The sequence below is a fragment of the Pseudomassariella vexata genome (assembly GCF_002105095.1).
Source record: "Pseudomassariella vexata strain CBS 129021 chromosome Unknown BCR38scaffold_15, whole genome shotgun sequence".
Taxonomy (NCBI): Eukaryota; Fungi; Ascomycota; class Sordariomycetes; order Amphisphaeriales; family Pseudomassariaceae; genus Pseudomassariella; species Pseudomassariella vexata.
The window spans coordinates 447072-460140 of NW_024467970.1; the positions used below are offsets into that span (position 1 = coordinate 447072).

General features: G+C 49.9%; 4 protein-coding genes and 1 non-coding gene across 5 annotated transcripts; 2 read left to right on the top strand and 3 right to left on the bottom strand.

Annotated features, from left to right (window-relative positions):
- Window positions 1–5263: 5263 nt before the first annotated feature.
- On the bottom strand, window positions 5264–5372 carry BCR38DRAFT_t315. The gene has a single exon. It is a non-coding gene; the product is annotated as a tRNA-Ser (tRNA).
- A 512-nt stretch (window positions 5373–5884) lies between these two features.
- On the top strand, window positions 5885–6715 carry BCR38DRAFT_413131 (Alpha/Beta hydrolase protein; the record flags this gene model as incomplete). The annotated part of the gene is made up of 1 exon (XM_040858793.1): window positions 5885–6715. One exon carries the CDS (start codon window positions 5885–5887, stop codon window positions 6713–6715), a length of 831 nt encoding a protein of 276 aa, XP_040711626.1.
- A 180-nt stretch (window positions 6716–6895) lies between these two features.
- On the bottom strand, window positions 6896–7786 carry BCR38DRAFT_489168 (mitochondrial carrier domain-containing protein; the record flags this gene model as incomplete). The annotated part of the gene is made up of 1 exon (XM_040864367.1): window positions 6896–7786. The coding sequence occupies one exon, from the start codon at window positions 7784–7786 to the stop codon at window positions 6896–6898; it is 891 nt and encodes a 296-aa protein (XP_040711627.1).
- Window positions 7787–8400: 614 nt separating this feature from the next.
- BCR38DRAFT_70338 (DNA repair protein rhp54) lies at window positions 8401–11334 on the top strand. Its single transcript, XM_040865572.1, has 2 exons — window positions 8401–8531; window positions 8584–11334. Coding segments are annotated over exons 1-2 (2418 nt in total). The 5' UTR covers window positions 8401–8529; the 3' UTR covers window positions 11000–11334.
- Window positions 11298–12995, bottom strand: BCR38DRAFT_468576 (programmed cell death protein 2). Its single transcript, XM_040862781.1, has 2 exons — window positions 12824–12995; window positions 11298–12763 (listed from the first exon to the last, which is right to left on the bottom strand). Exons 1-2 carry the CDS (start codon window positions 12950–12952, stop codon window positions 11639–11641), a joined length of 1254 nt encoding a protein of 417 aa, XP_040711629.1. The 5' UTR covers window positions 12953–12995; the 3' UTR covers window positions 11298–11638.
- Between the last annotated feature and the right edge of the window lie 74 nt (window positions 12996–13069).

Below are 13069 nucleotides of genomic sequence, written 5' to 3' on the forward strand. Positions count from 1 at the left end.
GCCCTGCCCTCATTTTTTCCTCGATACATACGTGGACAGTGGGTCACGTTACATCAATCCACCTCCCAACGGGATGCACGGACCAGAGGGACAGCCAAATATCCCCCAGTACACTAAAATCACTAGATAGACTTTAAACTTTGATACGTCCACGACTCCAAGAGCTATAACGTAATTAGAAATAGCCCGTGGTGGATCTGTATCTATTCTGTAACAATACTTGTATAGTTACTAATCTAGAGCTTCTTAGCCTTGCTGTAAAATTAGAAAGTAAAAGATGTATTTCCTTGGTATTTTATGTACGGCTTTATAATTCTTCTGGAAAACAACTAGAAAAGATCAAGAAAGACAATGAGAATACAAGTAGTATATTAGAGATTTGCGAATAAAATAATACTTTACTATATAATAAAGTATAAAAAGGCAAAATTATATGCTCTAGACTTCCTACTTATTTTTATCAAGGACTAACGTGATCCACAAGTCATTTTCGCACACAAGTCACTTTCGCACTTTTCTTGGCACCTTCAAGTAATTCAGTAATATCCTATGCATAACCCGCATTTTATCCTTTAAATTAATCAAAATCTTCTTCATTATCAGTTTCTACTTCTATTGAACAAGTCCTTGCATTATGTCCAGTCCCTCCGCAAATACCACAGCGCCTTATACCTGTGAAGGTCAACCCTCGCAGACTCACTACAACCAGGTGACTTACAGCTGGAACATCTGCCATGGCAGTGCCAGATGGGAAGCCAATCATAACCCTTGTAGGAGCCCCGCCAACCGTGGACGACTTAGTCGCGCTCCCTCAAACCTAAGTTGTCATCTTCTTTCCTTCGCTCCTTAGAGTAGAATCTTCGTCGATAGCACCTAATCGAGGTCTCTACCAATGCGATGCAACCCAGGTCGTGACAGTAGTTATCCACATAAGGCCTGCCAACGGGCCTATTCTGTGTTGGTTAGGAACGTGGTTCGTAACACTCGAAGTAAGTCGATATGGATAGCAGGAGAGATGGTCTCTAAGAGCTCCTTATAAGCGGGTAGTAACTGGAAGCTATGTCGTTGCTTGCCAATATCTCCGTCGAGTAGTCGCAACCGGCACTCTTGAGCTCTCTTGTAGTGGATATCTTCAGCGAATTGGATACGGAGGAGGTCGAGTATTTGTTGTGGGGGGGGTCTGCTGTGTTACTGCAATATTGGCAGCGACAATACGGACTAACCAGTCTTTCTTAGACGCAGAGGAGAATTTTTGCCTTGCAGCTCCGCTACAACTATGCTCCGTTTCGAGAATATGAATCTGCCAGATATCCTGACTGGGGGAATAGGTTGCTCGGCAGCGCCATAAACAGCCGCTTAACGCAGAGGCACACACCCAGGAGCCACGGGTCTTATCTCGCCGCTCAACCCGATAAGAGAATTTCTCCTTTACAGCCCAGTTGTCGAGGGCAAGCGATAGAGTATCAAGGTCAAGGAACTCTTGTCCATCAATAGGAATAGATAATAGGGGTAGCGACGTCATGTTGAGCTGAGGAATAGTAGTCGTATGCTAATTCCAGAGGCATGAAGTCAGAAAGCATGGCGGAAATGTGGAGAGAAAAGCGGCAGAAAAATTGCAGGGTAAATAGATCTCTACAGGGGTTGTGCAGGGTATTTAAATCTTTTGCCCTACACTTATTGTCAAGGACACCCTGGACATTTTGGCCCGCAAGGACGTTAAGGCCCAGTTAAAGGAGGACAAGCGCTCTAGGAGGGGGGACGGGGGGCTGGGGGGTAAGAAAACGCTAGTTCGTCGACTATACGACGATATAATAAGTAGAAAAAGACCGAACATCATATACAGACTTACTGTCAGAGAACAGAATGCCATAGGCACCAGTGGGTGTCAGGACACTGAACGCAAGACACCGGTGGGGCGCCGGAGGGGTGTTTCGGACAAAAGACTCCCGAGTCATGATTACAATCTATGTGAAGCTTTGGGATGACGAGAGTCAAGATCCTTGGCATCGCCGACCCTGCTGTTATGCCGGGTCCAAGCGGCGGCCTAGCTATCTATATAAGGACCATCTCGAAGTAGGATAGGGAAGGAGCAGAGATCAATGCATCACCGTGGGCACCCCTACCTGAGACCGCCAGTGACCACCCGGTGCTACGTAGGAGGGACGCCCGTTACTCCCCATCACTCTGTACTATTGCCTTCGGCCTAGCCGTACCCTGACACTTACTAGGTTCAACTAGAATTATCAGATGTATATAGCTCTAGATAATTTCTAATTAACTCTAGTCTGTTATAACTATTTAATTAAACTTGAAATTATAGTATATTAAAAAGTGCGCGACTCGGTGTTAATCCACTGATGCGAGTGCATATGGGGTGTGAATTGTGTCGAATATCACGTGTGTCCACTCGAGTAGTCAGAAGTGCGTAAGATTGTATATAAATGAGGTGCATTGTTCTCTGTGTTCTATTCTCGCGAACTCCCGTTGCTCTGCCTTTTATAGATTCTTTAGAACATGTCGGAGGTACATTGTTCAGGTGTCTGGCCCCTAAGTGAACCGTAACTTTGGAGTTACTTTCGGGAAGAGGGGTTCATTTCGCCGTCTGAACTTTAAGCGACACTAGTCTTCTCTAGTGCCATATTATTTCTGAACCTAGGAACCAGGTGCCCTATCTGACAAATTGTTGTATTGGGAAAGGATGGCCAGGTCAGCTATTCTGGCCTGGCAGAGCTCTTTTATAGCTCTTATCTATCTTATCTATTGCTGTGGGGTAACCCCCCATGGGGTCACGTATTATCCACGTTGACTACCTAATTTTCAATTTACAATAACTTAATATAGAGGATACCCGTAGGAAGCTCTTGCGCGCGTTTTAATTACAAGCTACTTAAAAGGCTATTGTAACGGGGTTACTACACGTCTCAGGGATAATATTCAGTAGTGCGAAAAGCCACTGATAATGTGCTAATAATGCGGGTGTATATATTGCTACACCGAGTCTGTAGGAATCTAAGTTCTGTGAGAGCGTCCGAGATCTTCTTTTTGGCTGGGGCGTATTCGGAGTTATATCGGATCGGGGGCGAAACCTCTCCGAAACAAGCTGCCAGCTGACACCGTCCCACCATGACGACTCTTCCTTATCAATAAAACACATCGATAACGAGGCCAACAAAGATACTAGAAAGGAATGGATCCGGGAGGCGTGGTAGGCTGCCACAGGTTATTATCAACTGGCTAATCGACTCTATGCCTAGCCACATCAGAGAGATACGTCGCGTACGGTGTTAGTAAACACACTATTTCAGAGAAGAAACAGGGCTTCGAATTATGGGTTTTATTATTCAACCTACTTAATAAATATTAAAACAATTGAGCCAGCAACTATGATGTTGAAAGTCAGGGTGCCTCGAAGTGGCATCGGTGGACTGGAGACTTTTTGAGCCTGCTTTTACAATAGTAACCCTGTGGGTTATTTCCAGCGTGTGGATCCGGACATCAAGGATTTGAGCCAGGGACACGACACCACAGAAAAGTACACATCGAGCATCGTAATTGTGCGTTTGTGAATCACCTAACACATCTGGACATACTTAACTCTGCTGGCTGCCATCATATCAGGCAGGCTCCTACCCACTGCGATAACAGGTATGCAAACCCTAAGCATACCAAGTGTTAGAGTCGCCCGTACTCACGCCAGGTATCGTATTTGACCGATGTACCGATCATATACAATTTACATACAAAAAGTACATCCATCCACTAGGGATTTCACTGGTCTCCTGTCTTCCCCCCAGCCCTCCGGCCCCATCTATACACAACGATTGATTCTACGCCACCAGGGCCGCAATAGACTGTCCAGGTAGTCCTCCAGCACTACGCACCACACGGCTAACAGTGTGCCGTACAGGTCCTCCGTACTTAAACATTGTAAATCGTACGTCTTCTGAGGGCAATCCTTCATTTAAGCCCATTGGTGCTCTATGGGGTTCAAATCAGGGCTTAAGGCGGCCACTTTATCACATTAATCCCTATGTCAAGCAACGTACTCCGCGGATAGTATGAACAGGGTGGAGAGGCTCCGTCATGCTGGAAAACACAAGGGATAGGCCACGAATCATCTTGCTGTCGCTGGACGACCGGATGTAGCAGGGGCCCTTCAAACGGGCACTGAAGCTCCCCTCAACACCAGCTATAGAAGCCTTGCTTTCTTATTAGTGTCCTTCGATTCGGTACTATGGTGCGCCACCCGTTGCGGGAAGCTTGGGTATGGCGTAGCATTCGTCCGAAAAGAGGGGCCCCCGCGTTCAAGGAGAGTCTCGGCCGATAGCCACTAGTCCAACCGTTCAAGCGAAAGGTCGCATCGGTAGATTTGGGCACTAACGGTCGAAAGCAGTGTTGTACGGCCCCGGACACTTTGTTTGAAGCCCAAGTCCGGTAGCTCTTGATTGATAACGCGCTAGCCTTACGAAGCGATTGCTGGCACTAAATAGCGTAGGTCATTTCATGGTACAAGCCAATTCTGGTTACTGGCCCAGAGGATAGAGGAAGCGGGATACAGCGGTCTGTTCGGCCGTTGCGAAGAATACGGCCGGCTTATGGGTCCCTTCTTCCGCGGCCTCAGTGGATGGGTAATAACCCACTATGGTGATACACCAGTCTTCTTTGCCCGTTGGATATACCTTAAGTTGCCGGAATCCGCTGTCGGTTACTAACAACTTCGCTAAGGGATTGAAGATTCGCTGGTTGGACGGCCACACGGTCGGCGGCGGCTTGCGACAGCGAGGTAGGGTTGAGGTGTTACCGCATAACGTAGTCATTGTCTTGGTCAAAATCTTCTGTGTTAAGACCCTTGAATGGTAGGAAAAGAGTCTGAATAGCTTCGAAAGAAAGTCAACAACGGCTTCCGGAAGTTAGGGGCTTTAATGTCAGCTGTGGACTGTTGACATCATTGGCTTTGATGGCGCATGTCCTATTACCAGGTGATTTGATGACGAAGTACATGCGGATTAAAATAAGCCAATAAGGTGGGGCCCTACCTTCATTTGAAGCCTCAATCAGGTTCATTATTTGTGTGCCCTGTAGTTTGTTGGGATAGTGGGTATTAGGTTGCAGTTAGAGCAACATTGGAGACCACGAAGGTATCATTCGGATGCTAGGGTCATACTTCTGCGCTGGTGGGGGGAACTGAACAGGAATAAACAAAAAGAAAATGTAACGCGGTCAAAAGCAATTTCCACTTCACATGTCTCCTGTGGCATATGATCGACGCAGAACGGATTCGAACCGTTGCCCCCGAAGGGAATAGATTATAGTCTTTAGAAGATCTATCGAACATTCTAGTCTATCGCATTAGACCACTCTGCCACTGCGCCTCCAAATTGATGTTGGAAGGTTGTTCTACATATTGTTATGTTGGCATCGCGTTTTCGTCGGGTATCTCCGATAAGTCGATTCCGACCTACCCCAACTCCACTTGGCGTAGCCGTGAACTCTCTTCAAGCTCTTCCAAATGCTCTCGAGCTGTTTTGAGAGGCAGCTGTGAGAAGTGAGAGCTCAAATGGAACTTAGCTGAAACGGGACGGAAGTCCGCTTGGGCATACGAGTAACAAACAGGTTTGGATTCCTCAGGATTTCCCAAGTATTAAATACTCCCTTGTTCCCCATGTTAGTTCGGTTGCAGCGTGCCTGCGACCGACCCTGCTGCTTTTAGGTGACACTGCATCAGCTTAGTTTCGTGGCTGATCGACACAGCGCATTTCATTAGCGGCGTCTACTATCTCATCGCCCTTCCATCTCATCGAGTGCCTACCTTTCTCCCAAGGCTTTCATTCCGAGACAGAGACTCAGTACACGCAGGAGTCTTCTACTCCACTGCAGATCAACCATGGAGCTCGGTCTCTCCATCGTGCCCCCCGACGCAAAAGCGGAGCACACGCATACCATCATATTCCTTCACCGACGAGGCGACACCGGGCGCGCTATGGCCGACTCGCTGTTCTGGTCGCGAGACTCATCGCACAGACATCTAAAGAACATATTCCCCTCGGTGCGCTGGGTATTTCCACAAGCCGATATTCTGTACTGCGAAAGATGGGACCAGGATTTGTCCCAATGGTTTGACATCTGGAATATCCTCGATTTCTCGGACCGGGAGGAACTTCAGGCACCGGGATTGCGCGAAAGCGTGATGAGCATAAGGAAACTCGTGCACAGGGAGGCGGAGCTGGTCGGGGGGCTGGACAAGATTGTCCTGGCGGGGATCAGTCAGGGAGCCGCGACGGCGATTCATACCATGCTGAACTTGGATATCCCACCATCGGAAAAGGGAAGGTTCAATGGAAAGAAATCGTCGTCGGCGCGGCTGGCTGCCTTCATGGGATTCGGCTGTCGCCTTCCTTTCCCGGGCGGAACGCTAGAGGAGACGCGGGAGGTTCTGGTATTGGACGGCGAGCCGAGTGATGATATTGTCCGGAACACGCCGGTCTTCCTGGGACATTGCACCAACGATCCCCTCATATTCGTCGAGCTTGGAAGACAGCTGCACGACTCTCTGGTAAAATTTGGCTTTCAGGTTTCCTGGCATGAATATCCCGACGGGGGGAATTGGATTAACTCGCCGTGGGGCATGGACGACGTCGTGAAGTTCCTCAAAGCTCAAGGAGTAAGAGCAGTACCAGCTCCTGACCCGTTCGCGGTTCGTCTCTCAAATATTTGAGTACCACCAGGGCCATGCCGACATTTCAACGTTACTGTCAATACCAAATTGACTCGCGGACGGAGGCTGTGCACAAAGGCGGAATACTCCGATACCCGACGCAAGCCTGTTTATATCCCTCGACGGTCCGCTTCACAAGTAATTAACAAAACCACTATGCCTGTTCATGCAGGCCATACTCTATACAGGCTCTACCGACCTCTGTTTTCCCTGATCGAGTTCATGCATTATGCCCTCATAAACCGCCCACTGGATGGCACTGACCACGAAAGCCCTCACGCTGCAAATAGTCAAACCCCGGAAAAACACCCGCAATCCACCTTGTCTATACGCCTCCTTCGCCACCTCAATCGCACCAGCCCGTCTGTGGACCTTCGTCTGATCACCAAGTAGAGCCATAGCCGCAGGCTCGTTAGTCTGCGCTTGCACTCGAGTCTTGATGACATCGAGCGGGAAGACACTGGCCCAAGTGACGACTCCAGCCAAACCGCCACACAGTAACACCCTTGCAGCATCCTTAGTGAGCGACTTTTCTTGCTTACTCGAAGTTATCAGCTGAGTGCTGAGTTCGTAAGACCAGAAGTAAAAACCGTATCCAATGCTATCCCGAAGCGCCGTTACCACTCCACCAAAGTACAGGCCTCGAAACCCTTCACTCTTCACAATTTGCCTTGCGATCTTCCAGCTTGATGTTGGAGGCAAGGAGAGTTGTGCACGGCATTTGACGAGCTCTGTTGGGGTGCTGACGACCCATGTCGCGAGCCCGCCGATGGCCCCTGCTGCCCATGTTGTCCAAAGGTTCGGCGAGATTGCGAGATAGTTGTTAATGGCAGCTTCGCTCCGGTTGTAGGAGACGAACAGAAGCGCGTTCAATGCACCGTAACCTAGCACTGGGGCCGCAGTACCTGTTACCAAGGACGATGGGGTTTCGAACTGTCGGGCATAGGACACTGTCGTCTGAGCTGGTATTGCGTCTTTCGCCTGCAACCGGACCTTGATCAGGTCAAGGGGGTTTCCTATGACAATTCCCACTGCGCCGCTGACATAGCCCGCCCAAAAGTCTGCAGACATGGCCAGAAGTTTTCGCCGGAAGTACAACAATGTAAAGAATACAGTTGCTCAGAGGCCGAGGTACACCAGGCCTGCCGGCGCTGGAATGCGGGGTTTGTCACCTACCTCACGAAATGGCGACATCAAACTTTATTGACGCGTCGACATTGGTTGGGATCAGATTCAATTATTTTTCTGTTGCATAAGTTAAGAAAGGAATAGTATTCATGGTTTGAGCAATAGAAAGCGACTTCCTATGACTGGCTTGAAGCTTTCACTTGAAGGCGGTGTCCATCAATGCGTCGCAAAAAAGCATGTGCTGCCCCGCGGTTGACGAGGGGTAAATATGAGTGGATCTTTCCATTCCCCGACTTTCTGCCATGAAAGTATACTTCGTCTAGATATCATCCACCAACCCGGAAGGCGAAGGGGTATAGGAGTCGTCTTCAATCAAAGATGCGATGAGGCACAAATAAAAACCTGCGGACACTCGATGCGACACTAAAGATTGCTGCCTCGGCAGGAAACTACGCGGGAAAAGCGGGTCCACAAGGTCATGTGAGCTGGCGTCTTAATCGCCCAGGCAGTCGCGTCGCGATTTCCTTCCCAAATCAACAAATGGATCGTCATTATGCGCACCTGCCTCTGCTTTCCAGAGTGGCGAATAGACGGCCAATAATTTGCTCCTCAGATACCCGGGAACATCAGATCGATCGTAGGGAGCCCATATTAGATCTTTGTAAAGACTAAGGCAATTTGTCAAAATGTGAGTCGGAATTACTTTCCAAACCCATGACAGCTATTCATCTGGACACTAGGGCGACTCCCGTGTCCACACCGGCTTCAGGCAAGAAGCAGGTTCCGCCCGGGAAGCGAATGCACTCCCAGCAATCCATAGAGAAACTCTGGAAACCTTTCAGATGCCCTGGATCATCGACCCCGAGTCCCGCAGCCAATCGACCTGCCAGGAAGAAGAGAAAGGTCGACTATGGTGGCGCAGATGGCGATACAGACGCAGGTGCAGACAAGCCGTACACAAATACCGATCGATTAGCCCTGGCAAACCGCGACGCCAACAAATTTCCTGTCTTCCAAGCGAAGGATAAGGACAAGGTCTTTAGAAAAGCCTTCGCCATTCCTCTTCTCAACAAGAACACCACAGCTTACAACCCGAATCGACCGCCTCCGACTTTAGGCTTGAGGCAAGGAGCCGTTTTCATCGCAAAACCATTACACGACCCAAGTGGAGAGTTCGCAATTGTCCTGTACGATCCGACTGTTGATGACAAGCCGAAAGCTGCGCCGCCCAAAGAAGCCAAGCTAAAGGACATCCCATCTAAGACAGCGCTTGATGCACCCTTGATGCACAAGAGCCTTTCCGAAATCTTGGGCATCAAGAAGAAAGTCGAAGGTGAACACCCACGCGTGCCGGTTGTCATCGATCCAAGGCTTGCCAAGGTTCTACGTCCACATCAGGTTGAAGGTGTCAAGTTTATGTACAGATGCGTGACGGGCATGATTGAGGAGAAGGCCAATGGCTGCATCATGGCAGATGAAATGGGTCTCGGCAAAACGCTCCAATGCATCACCCTTCTTTGGACTCTGTTGAAGCAATCGCCGGATGCTGGAAAGAGCACAATCCAGAAGGCCATTGTTGCGTGTCCCTCCAGTCTAGTCCGCAACTGGGCCAACGAATTAGTCAAGTGGTTAGGGGCTGATGCCGTCACCCCATTTGCTATCGATGGCAAAGCATCGAAAGAGGAATTAACACGACAACTACGCCAATGGGCTATCTCCACTGGCCGTGCTGTCACTCGCCCGGTCATCATTGTTTCTTACGAAACCCTTCGGTTGAACGTCGAGGAGCTGAAGCACACACAAATCGGATTGATGCTTTGCGACGAAGGTCATCGTCTAAAGAATGGAGACAGTCAGACTTTCAGTGCCCTGAACAGTCTAAACGTCTCAAGGCGGGTTATTCTATCTGGTACTCCGATCCAGAATGATCTGTCCGAGTACTTTGCTCTTATTAGTTTCGCCAATCCAGACCTATTAGGCACCCGGCAGGACTTCCGCAAGAAGTTCGAACTTCCGATCCTACGAGGCCGAGATGCCGATGCGTCTGAATTGGACCGGAAGAAGGGCGATGAATCAACAGCTGAGCTGCTCAGTATCGTTAATCGGTTCATTATCCGCCGAACGAACGACATTCTGTCCAAGTATCTGCCGGTCAAGTACGAACATGTCGTTTTCTGCAATCTCGCGCCATTCCAGCTCGACTTATACAACTATTTCATAACGAGTCCAGACATTCAAGCGCTTTTACGTGGCAAGGGCAGCCAGCCTCTCAAGGCTATCGGCATGCTCAAGAAGCTATGTAATCACCCTGACCTGCTCAATCTCTCCGAAGATCTTCCCGGGTCTGAGCAATACTGGCCAGATGACTACGTACCGAAGGAAGCTCGAGGTCGCGATCGAGATGTGAAACCCTGGTATTCTGGAAAGATGCAGGTTCTCGACCGCATGTTGGCCCGCATTCGACAGGATACCAACGACAAAATCGTTCTGATTAGCAACTACACCCAGACTCTTGATCTCTTTGAACGATTATGTCGATCGCGAACCTACGGCTGCCTCCGTCTGGACGGAACGATGAACGTCAGCAAACGTCAGAAGTTAGTCGACAAATTCAACGACCCGGATGGTGATGAATTCGTTTTCCTGCTGTCCAGTAAAGCAGGTGGCTGTGGTCTGAACTTGATTGGCGCCAACCGATTGGTACTCTTCGACCCGGACTGGAACCCGGCTGCTGATCAACAGGCTCTTGCGCGAGTTTGGCGTGATGGTCAGAAAAAAGACTGCTTCGTGTACCGTTTTATTGCGACGGGCACGATTGAGGAGAAGATCTTTCAACGTCAGAGTCACAAGCAATCGCTCTCGTCTTGCGTCGTGGACTCGGCCGAGGATGTCGAACGTCATTTCTCACTCGATAGCCTGAGGGAGTTGTTCCAATTCCGAGGAGACACGAAGAGCGATACGCACGACACGTTCAAGTGCAAGAGGTGCAAGCCTGACGGCAAGCAGTACATCAAGGCCCCGGCGATGCTGTACGGTGATACCAGCACATGGAATCACTTTATCAACCAAGGACTGAAGCCGATTCAAGATCTACTTCTTCGTCAAGAGTGTGGTGAGAAGGAGGTGTCGGCAGTTTTCCAGTACATTTCGCATTAAAGGGGTTGCTGTTGCATCGGTGGTAAGAAGGGTTGTCAGGGATCGTTTGCACTAAATGACTAGAGCGCAATGACCGATACGTTGCACAAATGCCATTTGAGAGAGAGCTTCTACGTGATACGACATGAGCAAGGTCTGATGAGTTCGGGAGGCGTTGCATTTGCACAGGCATTAAAGAGAAGCGTGATTGCTTCAAAGACTAGGAGGCCGGCGTTAGGTAGATTATCAGGTAGCTTCCGACAATAAGCTCATGGAAAATCACATACGTTAGCCTAAATAAGCTATTGACGTATGTTTCTGTGGACAATATAAACAAGAGGGTTGTATTGGTGATGATAAGACTAAGTCCCAGAGGCTGCAGCTACGGAAGGGCTATCTATGGGCAATTGGCCCAAGCGCTGCGCCCAGCACACTGTCTGGGGAACGCAATAGTTTCTCTTATGTAGTTGTGTAATACATTACTAAGGCTTTCAACCAAGCAAGGTCACTGCGGCCGACCAAGTGAATACGCAGAGCGACGTTTTGCTACTTAGATAATTGGGTCAAGAGAAAATCGAGCCATATTATTCACTCTGCCCTGAGGGGCACTTTTGTGAGCCGCAATCAATCGTCAATCATCTACAGCCCAGCGGCCGCATTCTATCTCGTCGAAGTAAGGTCCTCCCACTGCACACCAACCCACTCCTCCAGATACCCAGCCTTTCCCTCATCCACCGCCCTTGCTTGACAATCCGACTCACAAACCCCAACTATCACCGTCCCCCAGTCCATACCATCCAGACTCATATCCTCCGCCTCCAACTCGGCAATTGCATTTGGCGTCAACTGCACCTCGAACGTCCTCCCCGCACCACAGTTCCCGCACCGCGGTATGACCCTTCCCCCCAGGCCAAACAGCTTGCCCACGGCATCCGTCTTTGAGTAGAGTAGTGGCTGGCCGCCGTACTCATACCGAATAACCTGCTCCGGGTTCTGCGCGAGCCTGTCGGCAAATTTTTGAAAGTCGAAGTCCATGGATGACTCGAAGACTTCGCGGTCTTCCTTGCCCCCGCTTGCAGTTGCCGGGTCGTCGATGTCCATGCGTGCCGTGGCTTGCGAGACAGGTGGAGGGGTGGGCTCGAGGGTTTCGTAGTCGGCGTCGGTCAGATACGATATCGGGTATGCGGCGGGGAATTCCTTCTCTGCTGGCCAGGGCTCGGGCGGGGGAAGGGGGCCGGAGGTGGGTTGAAAGTTGTTTAGGGAGAGGGTTTCTGCGAAGGTCTTGGGGAGGTCTTTGATGGATTCTTGGGTTGACTCTTTTGAGTGTGTCTCGGCAGGCTTAGACTTGGCTTCGATTGGAGGAGGACTGGAGAAGGGGTTGCTTGAGCTGGCAAACGGGTTGCTTGAGGTCGATGCCGATGTTGAGAAAGGGTTCGCTGATTTCGAGGAACCCAGTGTTTTCGCGCCGAAGAGCGTCTCTCCCAGGTTTGTGGGAGGCTCTAGCTCTTCTTTCGCCACCTTATCCTTCTCCTCCTCTTTTTCCACTTTCTTTTCCGTCACGGTCTTACTTCCAGGCGCAACCCGTACCCCGCGCAGAACGCGAATATTTCCATCTCGGCGCCGGCAGTTCTTCCGCCTACAGGAGAAGACGTAGAGCCGTCGTTCGTGGCCGGGAAATCGGTCGGGGAGTTCGCCATTGAGTTGTAGAAGAAGAACCATCAGTTCCTTGCAGATTTTGCACCTCGCAAGGGCCCCAGACGGTGGCGCATCGGGATCGAGCCATTCCTAGTTCAGAGGTGAGGTTAGTATCGCAAATGTCGAAGTTGAGCGAATCGGCGCACTTACTGGTCGGCCACCAAGACGACTTATCGTGTCTTCTTCCGCATCTTTGGATGCATAGCCTAGAAGTACGTTGGTCTCGGTATATTCTTCTTCCTCCTCTCCACCAGAGGATTCACTATCGTAAGGCGCCATTGTGTATGAAAATATGGTAAAAATAATTCGCTGCCGATCACAGCCCAAACTTTTTTCCTCCGATCGCGTTGGCGGGGGAGGGGCACACTTATCGATCACCAACGGTATGGTCCGTGC

Excerpts from the sequence above, each read along its gene's own strand:
- BCR38DRAFT_468576 (XM_040862781.1), bottom strand. The coding sequence starts at position 12,952 with ATGGCGCCTTACGATAGTGAATCCTCTGGTGGAGAGGAGGAAGAAGAA. Across the intron at positions 12,764-12,823 it reads GTCGTCTTGGTGGCCGACCA|GAATGGCTCGATCCCGATGC; the intron begins GTAAGTGCGCCG and ends CCTCTGAACTAG.